The sequence below is a fragment of the Simochromis diagramma genome, unplaced genomic scaffold (assembly GCF_900408965.1).
Source record: "Simochromis diagramma unplaced genomic scaffold, fSimDia1.1 OVJJ01000421.1, whole genome shotgun sequence".
NCBI classification, from domain to species: domain Eukaryota; kingdom Metazoa; phylum Chordata; class Actinopteri; order Cichliformes; family Cichlidae; genus Simochromis; species Simochromis diagramma.
The window spans coordinates 2,027,396-2,041,224 of NW_024387250.1; the positions used below are offsets into that span (position 1 = coordinate 2,027,396).

Consider the following 13,829-nt stretch of genomic DNA (forward strand, 5'->3'; position numbering starts at 1 on the left):
TTTCTGGGGGTGGGGGAGCTGAGGGTTTCAAACCATCATGGTCTCTATGAGCTGATCTTCCAAAGATAACCTTTCTGATACCCTCTTTTGAATATATAGTTTTACATTTCTGATTGTCTTTTCAGGCTTGCTGTGTGGTGTAAATCTGTAAAAAATGAACAGTGGTTACTTCTATTCCCTACAAACCCCCTGATGTGAGATGTTATCTCATTGTAAAGAATGACAACAGAGCACAGCTGTGCATATGTGGGAGTATGTTTGAAGGATGAGGGAAAACCATCATCAAAGTAAGAAATACACAGGACAGCATATGGAGTGTTTAATTTATTCTGTATACCGGTGTGATTAAAGATAAAAAGATATTTTGTAAAGAGTATCAGGAAATGATTCTTAACCATTTTTCCAAGAACCTCGGAGTTAAAAATAAAATAAAATAAAAATGTCACAACTGACTAAACAGTCTCACAATCTGCCAGCTGTTTGCACCTTTCAATCACATCACCAGATCCTCTGCAGCAGATGGTGCATTCCCAGTTACAGAGGTACAAATTTCCATTTTCTTCTAAGAAATAAGCACTTTTCCTCATGACATAGTCAAAAACTCTCCAGAGCAGCTACTAAATAAATGTTCCAGTGACAATGTTTGCCTCAGTTGTTTCTCTGATGTCACAGCTGCTTAAATAAGTTCAATTCCAAACTAGTTTGACACATATCCCTCGCTATTAACGCTACCACATTTAAAAAAAAGCATGTTGAAATAGTAAACTGGCTACCACCCCACCCCCCAAAACAAAAGAACAATAATTAACACAGAAACAGCATCAGGTTTGTGAATAAAGTTTTATTGAAAAGTTTAAGTGCAGAATATACAAGGAAGTCACGCACTGAATAACATTTATTGCACACGTGTAAGGCAGATGCCATTAATCAGTGTAAATGAAAGAAGCTGCAAAGAAGGCTGTAAAGTATAACCTCTGATGCCTGGTAACACTCCCCCAACAACAGGAACATCATCGCGCCTGTTCTCTGTCATCCCATCAGCACGTCAGCTGATAACAGGACTGCAATATGTGTGTTTTTACATAGACATGAGGCTTTCATTCGCCTTTTCAGTTAAAAAGGCAACAGTTGTTTTGGTGTCTCCCCCCCAACAACAAGAACAACAAATCTAATCATGTAGTTGTGGTAAACCAAGACTGAGGTAGGTGTTCAAACAAAGAACAAACATTGAAGTCACACGGCACAACATGAGCTTATAAAAGAGCAGAGATCAGTTTCACTGAGACCAGCAGGCAGACATTTTTAATCCTAGGGACCACGCTGAGAGTCTGCTACATATTACATCTCATTACAGGCTTTGCTTACAAGATTAGATCACATGTGGCAACCGGATCGACTTACATTACTGGAGAGAATATGCAAAAAAAAAAAAAAAGAAGGAAAAAAGAAAGAAACACGTGCACGTATGAAAGCGGTGTTATTGTTTTAGGACGCTTCAACCTTCAATGACTCCGTCCACGAGTTTGCTTTCATCTGACATTTTCCACTTAGAACAATTGGAGTAATATGAATGGCTTCAAATTTCTAGTGAAGTGAGCTGTGTCATCAGCAGCCAATTTGTGTCCTCCCTACTTATTATGCTGTTTAGCTAAACTGAAGCCACAAACTGGTGCACATTAATATCAATTGAAGCTAAATTCAATATATGGAGGGAGGTGCTTTCATCAGCACGCTGAAAAAGTTTAGGTCACATTAGTTTGCTGATGCTGTCTCATTTGAATCTCATCAAGGTCAGTGTTATTGTCTCTGACGGGAACCCATTAAAACCGAATATGAAAATTACTTTGATGAAAGGACAGGAGCCCCTAGAAGGAGGGGATTTTATGTGGCCTACAAAAGCAAAGAATAATAGTTTCCCATTCACATTACAAAAGCAATGAAATACATGTCCAGCAGGGGGCTCTTTCAACTCACAAATGAAGTTTGTGGCAAGCGTTTGATTCAGTACTCCTCTAAAATTAAACCCACCCAGTCTGATAAAATTTAGCAGAGATAAAACCAAGCTGGCATGCTGAGAAAAATGTAAAAAAAAAAAAAAAAGGGGAAACAAATCTGTAAGATGTGAGTTAAAATTTACATGTATAAGAGAAGAATAATGACTGTGAAGTACAAAGGGAAAAAAGTGTCAAACAGCAGATGTTAAGGGAGAGACAGAAAGAACCGAGCTCTTAATGTCACAAAATTTCAGATACACACACAGAACGTTTCAAACATGAATCACAGCAGGACTCTTTAAAAGTAAAATTAAAGCCTTTGCATCAAGCTCTAATTAAACAGAGCTCAAAATGAAAACCTGAGGAAACCAATATACACTACAGGCTAATTATCTTTTTCTTCAACACAAAAAAGTTATTGTTTAGTGAGATTATAAAGTTTGAAAGAACAAAAACTTTTTAAAGAAGTGAATAAACTAAAATCCAATGTGTAAATGCTGGATTTAAAAAATTTATTTCCTTTGTCATCTTTAGCGTACTTAAGTTCTTAAAATGTGTGTTTCTGCACAAGATCTACACTACAGTTACACGGCCTGTTTAGATAAAATGCACAGGCTTCAAAGGTTTCAGAAAATTCATAGCACATAAATAAATCGAAACTCCAGTCTCAAAGCTCCCTGAAACCCAACTGTTGAAAACACCACGGTGCGATTACAAGAAAGTTCAAGTACATGAAAAGTTTGATGCGTCTGTTAGCTGTAGTGTAGTATTCTGATCTCCTTTGTGTTTCTGAAAATCAAAAATATACATAAAAACCAGAGGAATTGTCATGAACGACACCTTGTAAACAATATGTGTTAATAATTTGCAGCACTGTGTGACAGGTGAGAACCTTAACGTGTTGTTACAATGACAAAAAATGGATGAAAATGATGTTTTCAGGTCCCTTAACGCACCCCATTACACAAGAAAAATGAAAAGGAAAAACAAAAATTGAAAATACACAATATTTACAGATTAACTCCACAGTAAAGCTAAATGAAGGGTCACGCTACAATCACTGAACACAAATGCCATTTAAATTACATTCATTTCATGTGGAGAAAAATGATGCAAAAGGCTAAAAAAAGAAGCTCCAGACAAACAGTGTCACTGAGCTGTTTGTTGGTTTTGTCTTACAAAAGCTTTGGCAATCCTCACCGACGAGCGCTCAGTTAACAACTCGTGACTTGCAGAAAACTGGAAGACGCGTTAACCGACAATTATACGGCAGCTTCTTTTAAAAGTGATCATTGTACACGACGCAAACGTGTCACCAGAGACTCCATCGGGATTACGGGTAATCCGAAAATCCACTTTCTAGTAACAACGTCACTCAATATTCATGCTACATTTCCTACATTCATTATGACCATTTTGAAAATACATTCTTGCAGAATGCGGCTTAAAATAAATAATTTCTATATCAGACACGTCGGCTGCACTTTGGTTACATAAGGCGTTTCATAAATCTGCTATTTTCTCACACCTACACGTACAATAAGTACATTCGCTCAGCTAATCTGTTCCTCAAACACACAGAAACTCGTGCAAACACGCACGAGAACACAGAAACATGAGATGTACCTTCGGTCGGCACAACAGCTTATCTGAGTGCGAACAGAAGAGTGCATAGACATGCCCATTAAAGAGGCAAACGCATAATTAAGATGGTGTTTTTTTTTCAGACAGGAGTCATTTCATGGTCTTGAAAGACATGAGAGTTGACAAGGAATGCATCACGTCACAGTAGAGGATATGAAATTTAAAAAAAGGAAAATAACTTAAAAGTACTGCATTGCAAAGAGATTTCAGCTGTATTCAAAACAAACCCAACAGCAATCCCAGAAAAACAAAACCCAGACAGCATCTGAGTGTTTTAGTAAAGTGAAAAAAAGAAAGAGATCAGCAGCGAGTCTCTCCGACTTCCCCTGCTGTGTGGCTGCAGCACTGAGCTCAGAGCCGGATGGCTGTCTTCGTAATAGCTCAAACCCCTCTGCTGGGCTCACAAAGATGGAAGAAGACAGTTGCTGGGGTCGCAAGTACCGGGGGGTCCACGGGGCCCTGGAGAGCCAGGAGGGCCCCGAGAAGAGATCCCAGGTGGGCCTTCACAGAGAATTAGAGTGCATTAATTACGGCACCAGGCTGCACTTTATCATCATTCAGAAGAGCTTTCAATTAGTGATAAAGCAGGCACATGTTCCCCTCACAAACACTCACAGCCATTCACTGTCCATACAGGCGAGCTGTACAGAATCACAAATGGAGGGTAGCCAGCTGTGAACATTATAGTGCTTCTGCTACATTTAGATCATCGCCTGGAAGTCCCGCTCTCACCACTCACACGGACCTCGAAATTGCACGGAGTATTAAAAGTATACTATCTCCAAGTAAAGAAAGCTACACGAGTTAAAAATTAGCAGTGCGGTAAGATAAATTCGTTGTACAAACACATGTACAAATATGTTTATTAATGTTAAAACAAAGACAAAGAAACCCCTTCTATTCACAGAGCAATCTGCTTTGTAAGTATTTCCAGCCGCCAGCTTTAACCACCAAGATAAATCACTATTCTCAAGCCATTTCTTGTTAAAGTTGCATTTTCCCCATTTCCTTCGACTAACGAGCGGGCTGGCTAGCAGGACCTTTTTCTTTATTATCGTGAATGTATTGCAAGTCCTAAATTGAACTCACCACTGGAAATAAGCATCGGGGAATTGTGTATTCTTATTTTACTTAAATGCAAGTTACAAGCAAAAAGGTTAGCCAGTGTATCCAGGGTAGTGTTACCTTTGTACACATGTTTAGAAGAATTAAAACAAGAACCAGGCAGATTTTTACCTTTGGTTTGTTAGCAGATCTGCTCCATTTATATTCATTAATGTGTACTTTTTTTTTTTTTTTTAAACCAGCAGTGTCTTTGAAATCAAGTGTCAAGCAGACGACAATTCCTTTTGAGAATTATTCATCAGCATTTCAAAGCACAAGAGATAAAACTTCCTGCTTAGTTAATTTAGTCAATATTTGATCAGAAAATGACTCAGCCATTCTAAGGTTTGCTGCTTCCAGTTTCTCAAAGCGTGAAAGACTAATTGCAAGGTTAATTAAAAATAACAAATATTAGGTGCGGCTTCTACACGGTCTTTTTATTTTAGAACATTTTAAATTGCATTTAATTTGTTTAGTTTTAAAATCAATTAAAAAAATCAGTCTGTAATTACAGTCGCAGTTCTTCTTCTTCTTCTTTACTTTCATTTAATTGAGAAATGCTCCTCTGATGTAATGCAAAGTGGGACTGCAGTGAGTATCAATAGATCACTATATAGCTGCACTGGAGGATCATTCAGAACTGAGGACATCTCATTTACAATTAATGAATTCTCCGGTTTCTCTGTAATGAGAATGGAGGAGAGAGGAAGAACACATCCTCGCTCTCTGATATGGTGAGGTCATCGCGGCCGATGAGACATTAGTATCTCATGTTACTTAGCAACAGCTTGCTGAAGTGTCAAAGCGGTCTGCATTGCTTCATGGTCTCTCGTATATTGTTCATATACAAAAACAACACCAAGAATAACACCTTCTTTTTCAGAAAGCCTGCAAAAAAAAGACAAGAGACAAAAACAAAAACAAGCCCTCCACTGCAGTCCTGCCACAGGAGTGTCCATTACATCAGTCAACCCATTCACAGCTCGAGGGAGCCTTGCCTCCACTATAGTTTGTACAAAGAGAATTGCAGGTACTGCCTTGTCCTTTACCTCCCTGCGAAAACACAACTTGCCCTTTCCATCAGAGCCACATCCATCTACTGCTTAAGTGCTCAGACAAACTATCCACAGTATCGTGGCAGTGGAAAGATACAGGAAAAAAACCTTAATCATCTAAAGTACCTTATGTTCCAGTTTGTTAATTCTCTTTGTTAATACAACAAGTTTAAGTGGCTTTGTACAGCTGATAGCTTTACCCTGCTAATTTGGCACAATTCAGAACTAATGCACTCCAACGGCAGCACCTTCAGGTCTAATTACCATCAGAGCACATCAGGGAACGAACACGTGGAGACAAAGATAGCAACTACAGTATGAGGTCACTTCTCAAAAAGAAAAACCCAACAACTTGAAAATACTGATTGATTAGAAGTGCCTTGATTCATCGACCTGTGGAGCCTGCCAGACAGATTTCTTACCCTTTATTTTATATATTTATTATATTATAACTGATAAATCAAAGCTGTGCAAATTTCATTTACGTGACTCACATATCCCAGTCTGAGTCTGAGGGGAACCTGCTCTATGTACGGCTAGTGTCAAGAATACCACCAGGAAAACCAGAGGAGTGGGCCAGCTCGTTGATAGCACTTAGTTTAAGCACTTTCAAGGTCTTCCTGAGACGTGACTACAGCTTAACTCTAACCCCCAACCAGTTGAGCTGCAGGTGCTTCTTATAACTGTGTGCCTACAGAGATGATGTCTTTCAAAAGCTGTGATTTGTCCTCTCCAGTGGAGCTACAGCCAAGATATCTTTCCCCTGCACATGCATTATGTGCATACATACACTCCTACAGTCACAGGCTGAAAATCAGCAAGTTAACCCCACTTCTCATCTTCCATCAAGATATGGTGAGGTTTTGGGGTTTTTTTTAGTTATTTTGCACGACAAAGGACATGCTGACATCTTGGTTTGTCTCCTTTCGTTCACGACAACACCAAGCAGTTCATTTTATAGAGCGGAAGTCATTTTCTTTCACCGCCAAATTCATCCTCTATTGGGGTCCTATTTATGTCGCGGGAGCACAGGGGTTTTTTGAGAACATAATGCAATCTAGAAGCCAAGTTGACTCTAACATGCTGAGAAACCAATTGAAGGCTGAAATAGAATTAAAGGCTGGAGACTTGACTCAGCCCTGGCACATTTCTTTCCTTCTTGGGGGCAGCTAAAAAAGCCTGATAAATAATGGCGAAAGGAGGGGTGGTCAATGTAATGGTTATTCTTCCTGATCATTTTAATACCTGCTGTATAATTAAAACACGAGGAGGGCAATTTTCAGAAGTGCCCTTATACATAGGTGCAAATAGCATAGTTTCTGCCATTTTATTAGTATATGGCTGATGGTTAGTGAGAGTTTTCAATTAAAACACTTTCTTATTTGAACATTTTAAAAACGCAGGACTGTGTCAAAAGAGGCAATCAGTATATGATGAGCTATGCTAAATCCAGTTGCTGACTGTGGCTTGAAACAATGTTGATAGAGGTGAGGGGGAACAAAAACAGTAACTCTGCAGTCCATAAAACTAAAACAATGAGCTTAAAGACAGTAAAATGCTCCATAGAACTGAGGAGAACAGCAGAGATGGGTGGTAATTCTCTGCATGTTCAGCACTATAATTGACCCTTTTGACTTTACGCGTTGTCCTTTGTTTCAGAGTTGCTGTAAAACTGCTGGTGATGGTGTAAGGTATTATATAGATAAAGTCTCCAATGTAAAAAAAAAAAAAAAAGCCAAGATGCCTGCTGGATTTAGAAAGCCTGGAAACTATTGCTCATGAACACTTAAAAAAATGACCAGAAAGACTCATTGGAAGCAAAATACTAACAAATGAGGGGTGGATAAAGACTTTTGCACAGCATATCAAATTAAACATTCAAACTAAAATGCCTTTACTCATAAGGTGTTCTTACCTGGTGACCCCGTGGGTCCTGGATCTCCTGGTAACCCCAGTCCAAGCTGGCCTCGCTCTCCTTTCTGACCCCTGATTCCTGTGGACACAAACACACACACAACATTGTGGCTGAGAAAACAAATACTACAAACTTAAAGCAGTCCTGTTGTGGTGCCATCTCTACACAGTTTGAATTACAGTTAGTAAGATTAGTACAAATGCCAAAGCACGACAAAGTATCAAAATGAGGACACACTTGTGGAACCTTTATATTTGTCAACGGACTCCTAATAACACTGCACAGCTTCTCGATTATGTATAATCAGGATGACAGCAGTGTCAGGTATCAAGTATGCACTTATTTTGAGAGATGCACCCTTAGTAGGTGAAGTGGAAACAGACCACTGCATTGTGGATTTGTGCAGCTTTCTAACAACAGCACACATCACATCTTTGACGATTTCAAAACAGAGACAAGAGGCTTTCAACAATCAGAGACCAGACACGTGGGTCACTAAAGGCATTCAGAGAGTGGAAAGGTAGGCCAAGTCAAAGGTGAACTCCGCAAACAATCGTGGCTATTCATGACAGACGCTGTACTCTGATGCTCATTATGTTCACTCTGTCCTATGCTGGAGACTGGCTGCTGCCTGACTACCTCCAAGAAAGAACACAAACTGTGAGCATGCTCAGTGTGTCAAAAGAAAATTCAAAGCATTCGCGCATCTTCAAGTCAGACCAGGCAGGCGGTTGCTTTTAACTGTATGCAAACAATCATATTATTCAAGGGCTTTTTCACTGCATGCAAAAACCAGTACGTCTACAGTTCAAAACAGCAGCATACCAAGTAAGAATTTGAGAGGCTGCAAAAAATATTTCCCCACGAGGCACTTAAAGTAATGGAGTCTCACAACCAGTGGCTGCATGGAGTGCATCAGAAACATTGACAGGAGTATCAAGCATTTCACTGCTTGGCCCAAAGGGGAAACGCTCCAACGCTTACATGTCAGAGAAAATCTCAGAAAAAAGGCTTATGAATGCTCCAAAACTGAATCTCAAAGAAATAAAAAAAGGGGGGCTATCCACACATTGCCACAATAATGAGACTTCTTTCAACACTCACAGAGCCTGGGGCATTCATTCAGGCAGGAGACGTTCCATGGAGAAAAGTGCACTGTACCTTGAGCAAAAAAAATAAATAAAAAATTGCTGAATAGCACACAGGGCAATAAGCTTGGGGGCCACGGTGGATTGGTGCAGTCTGATAAATCGAAAAATGCCACACTGCGTACTTAGTTGAAAACAAATTGTGTCTTGGGGCACTAATGGACAAAGTAAGTTAACAAAATATAATACTGGCAAACAGTGGTTTTTCATGCTTCATTGAACCTGCACCTGTTGTACGCTGTTGTATACAATATTAAAAGACACATCTACTTAATCGTACCGTGTCTTACAAAAAAGAAAGAAAAAAAAAACAACTTTCTTTCTATTTACTGATATGTCCATCTCACAGGAAGAACAGAGCAGCTTTCAAACAGAGTTTACAGACATGTTTGTTTCACTCAGTATAAATCTTACACAGAATGCATTGAAATACAAAACAAATGTTAAAACAAGAACACAAAAAAAGAAGCAAAATTGATGAAATATGCACTTGAGCACAATGGCTTTCATCAAAGAGAAACTTTGTGAAGATCCCAAAAGTGAACGATGAATCACAAATGAGCACTTAATTACAACAAAGTAGGAAATAAAGAAATGGTGTTCTCCAGCACGAGCCCCTATGGGCGTTCTCTTAACAGCTTGAGACTTTCACCCATGTGAAATCACACCAAAGACAGAAGAAAGGAAGAAAAAAAACCTGTGAACTCAGAGGGGTTATTTTTCTCCATAAACAATTCATTTCGGCATATTGGAGAAGAAGTCAAATTGGATATTCCAGAGGAGCACAGTCTCCAGCGGAGGATGACGAGAAATAATGAGGAAATATTACCCCAAACTCTCAAGGCCCAAGTCAACAAAGAAAAAAAAAATTAAGAAGTTGTTGAATTTCTGAATTATCAAGGGAAATAACTTTCCTCTTTGTTTTCAATAAATATTTATTGCAAAGCTGCATTAAAGATCACCTATAAAACACTTTTTTTTGGAAGCGTAAAAAAACAAAACAAGCAAAATAAAGTCCAAGACATGTGTAAACGCCAATGGCATTAACGCACAAATATTTAGAGTTGAGTAGCTGGCTAATTTGGAGACATTCGTGAATGAAAGCAGCCCTTTATATTATAGCAGTGGGTTAAAATGTAAATGGTCTTGAATAATGTGAGGTAGATAACAAAGCTCAAAGAGAACGGCCAACGCAGCGGTGCTTTTGATCTGCACCAACACAATCAAATCACTCCTCCTCTTTAAAAGTTACGATACCATAGTTCTGCTGCGGACACAGTACACATCTAAGCAAGTCTGAGGTACAAAGACCATTAGTGTTGTATGAGCAGTCAGAAATTTGTATTAGTTTGATAAAAGAATGTCAACCCTCTTTCCTGACTACGCTCCTTTTGCATTTTAGGGGCTTTCTTTCCTGGAGTGAGGTATCAATACTGAGGTTCTTTCCTGTCCACATTGATAACACTTTCTCTTTTTCACAGCCAATTCTTCGTTTGTCTTCATATTTCCCAGAGAGCCGCTGTGCACCACACTCCCGGCCTTTCCTCTGCTCCCCGCCCCTCAGTCTGCATTGATATATGGGTCTATGCAAGAGAGAAATACCCATGAATCCGCACAAAATGCAAGTGTAAGCCCGACTCTAATCCAGCCAGTCTCCAATATTTCAAATCAACATCACAAAAACACGAGATGCCAACCAACAGGGTGCATCTCACAAAAATGTGACGCTTTCCTCTCTAAAATATAATTGGCTAAATGTATGGTTCGGTAAACCACACGGTGTGTTTGCTGAAGTAATTATAGGAGTACATATATAATTTCTTTTCATTAAATAAATTAAGGTTAATCATGTTTCATTAACAGCAATCAGGTTTTACAAGTGTTATTTCTATTCCTTCATTCATATTTAAATTATAGTATTTTTCCAGCAGTGGCATTAAGGTGCAGCCGTTCCGCCTGCCATCCTACCAGGAGGTCCACGCTCTCCTGGTGAGCCCGGTAATCCATCCTTTCCAGGAGGTCCAGGAGGTCCTTGGATCTGTGACGCTAAGATGCCTGCAGGTGTCTTCTGTAGCCCGCTGTTGCTAGAAAGCTTCTCTGTGAAGCAAGAGAAGAATGCTTAGAGGTAGCACAGCACAAAAAATAAAAGTACTCCAAACTAATTAAAATAAACTCCTTTTTTTTTGTTTTTTTACCTTCAAAAATCCTCGATACTTCATTTCGGATAAACATCCGGAGTTCCTCTGTAAAGCTGGAGTCATCCTGCGAGCGGAAATCGTGATAAAGCACTATTTTAACACTTAACAAGAGAAACTAAAGCAATTAAGGGACAATAAAAATAAAAAGATACAAGTAAAAATGATAATTAACTGGATATCTGGAACATTTACTAAATAAAACATTTCTTCTGCGCAGATTGTTCAAACCAAACTCGACAAAAAGCAGGGCAGAGTCATTCAGTTTAAATTCAGCTTTTAGAGCTTCCTCCTGACTTGAAAGCCTACCTTGCATTGCAGTTTAATATAACGTCTGAACCCAAACTCAGCAGGCGAATATTAAATTTGGTATTATAGCTTTAAAGTGGTGTTACTTTATTTCCAATTCTGAAGTAATGCACTGCCTATTTAGACTGAAAGTGCAGCTTGTCACACTGGCTCTATTTGCCTCCATATATATGGAAGGATAAAGAAATTATATACATGCATAGAGCACGTACGCACAGCACACAGCACACGCCGTGTGAACCTTTCTCAGCTGGATTGTTGGTGCTTTTTTGTGCCGTACCAGTTAGGAAGCCAAACAATAGTATCCCTGGACCTCGAATCTTTGCATTCAGAACAGTTTTTCATCACTGTGAGTGTTATATAACGGTTGTGGCTGCATACAGTAAGTGTAAAATGTCTGTGACAGATGGAGGTGTTTTCGCTGCTCTGCAGAGCTCCAGGCACGCCCACATATCTGTCTTTCTTTCTGTTTCCGTCTCGCTCCCTCTCTGACCTTCTGTTGCGCCTAGATGATCAGGAGTGGGAAGCGCTGAGCAGAAAGAGAACAGCAAGTTCCCGTTGCACTGCCTTGTTTGATGTTTCATGCAGAAAGCTGTAGCTACACCATTTCCCCCCCCCCCAGTGTATGAGAACTGAGGTGGTAACTCGAAGGAACGAGTTGCCCGGTAAAGCTTTTGAATTATCTGGGAGGGCTGTCTTTGTTTACGGTGAAAATTTTCAACTCACCAGGAGGCTTTCACTCCCCAGGAGTCCTGGAGGGCCGGGATCACCTTTTTGCCCCTGGGTACCGATGGGTCCAATTTGGCCGGGCTCTCCTGGGCGACCCCTCTCGCCCTGAACGCCTCTTTCTCCAGGAATTCCTGGATCACCCTGTAGCATTAAAAAAAAGTAGCAGCTCAGATATATCTCACCTGTGTATGATGTTGAGGCACCAAACATGTGAATGTGCTACAGCTACCACTCCTGGCTAGAAAAAGCTGCATCAGTGTCACTATAATCTTCAGGTCCCGCTGTAACTTTACATACTGTGCACAATGACCCATTTCTCCTAATGTGTCCAGTTAGTTACTGGTCCTGGGGTTCTGCTGCCAAACACAAAGCTAAAACCTCATTTTGCATCCTCTATTAAAGGCGTTTGCAACAGATTACTGTGGAAGTGTGACCAAGCTTTTGCAAACACAATAGCAAACTGCACTGAGCGTTAAATGCCTTTATCTAGCGCTTATGTGCTTGTGGGGATTAGTCATATTTGTGCTGAAGTGAAGACTTTCATTACTATTCATTACTATTCATCAAAATCTTTTTGTTGTGCGTTATAGTTGGAGTCACAAAAATAGCTTCCTTTTAAGAAAAGAGGAATGCTTACACGCTCTCCTTTGGATCCTCTTTCTCCTTGTCTACCTGTAGCTCCCTTAGAAAGGAAAAAGGAAAAAATATAGTTATATAGTTGAGGTCTTTGTTGAGGAGTAAGAAGAAAAAAAAAAGGCAGTGAAACAGTAAAAGGAAATTATTCTGACCCTGAAACTTTTTAGTAGCTGCACACAAAGCATTGATGTTTGGGATTGTGTAAGGGCGCGAGCAACACTCAATCATTCTAATATGTTCATTTGGAATTTGTTCATTTGAATTTCTGTTAAATCCACTATAAGCGATGTTTGCAGAGGATTCTTATGAATTATTTGACTTTGAGGAATGCACGCTTTTCAGTTGACGCTGCATTGATTGCGTCTTACTCAGCTCAGGCATAATTCCTCCCCGTATAGTGTTTCACCTTCTGCAATGTCACGGATCCTCTGCATCACTCCTGGTTTGTATGACGAACGCCTTCCCACCAGCTGCCTCTACTGTACAGAGGAGCAGGGAGAAAATACCTGTCTCTGGTTTCGTGTCACAACATCTTGTGTCTTCCAATCCCTCTCTGTCACTCCTCATTGCTTCCCTTTACTCTGCTCACAGAAATACCTTTGGGAGCATCTTTGTATCAATTTCCTGCTGGATTACAGGAGCCATGCAAAAGACAATCTGGCATGATGTGGTTTTTGAAGCGGGCATCGCTTTGTGATGCCGTTCTCCCCTGCCTGCTTTAATCTGCAGTACTCTGTATTCCCCGCTGCCTGATGGGAGGCTTAAATCTATCATCTTGCCCACTGAAATGTGCTTCCCTGAGCATTACATTAAACCTCAAAGCAGTGTGCAAGGAATTTTGCTAAAGAAGGCAACTATACCATCTGCTAGATGGCACTGTTGCCCCACCAAAAAGTCGTGCCCGTCTATAGAAAGGCTCTGTGTGATGCTGAGATTATGAACAAATGGAAGGAAAAAAAACCCAATAAAGTACTTGGGCTGTCATTAAGGTGTAAGGTGAAAAAAAAATTGTAAATCAGAGCAAAGCTGTAATAATCGTAGTCAATCGAGTTTGGGTATTAGATTGTATAATGTGCAGTGAATGGCAATTCAAGCCCATA

At 39.9% G+C, this 13,829-nt stretch overlaps 1 protein-coding gene across 1 annotated transcript in view; it reads right to left on the reverse strand.

The window, feature by feature from the left end:
* Positions 1 to 826: 826 nt before the first annotated feature.
* Positions 827 to 13,829, reverse strand: part of LOC120714999 (collagen alpha-1(XIX) chain-like) — a 40,896-nt gene continuing 27,893 nt past the window's right edge. The window contains exons 32-37 of the mRNA XM_040001715.1: positions 12,731 to 12,775; positions 12,091 to 12,234; positions 11,056 to 11,122; positions 10,829 to 10,957; positions 7,713 to 7,790; positions 827 to 4,139 (exon numbers count right to left, since the gene is read on the reverse strand). Coding sequence (XP_039857649.1) covers positions 4,039 to 4,139; positions 7,713 to 7,790; positions 10,829 to 10,957; positions 11,056 to 11,122; positions 12,091 to 12,234; positions 12,731 to 12,775 — 564 coding nt within the window. The 3' untranslated portion in view covers positions 827 to 4,038. The remainder of the gene's footprint in view (positions 4,140 to 7,712; positions 7,791 to 10,828; positions 10,958 to 11,055; positions 11,123 to 12,090; positions 12,235 to 12,730; positions 12,776 to 13,829) is intronic.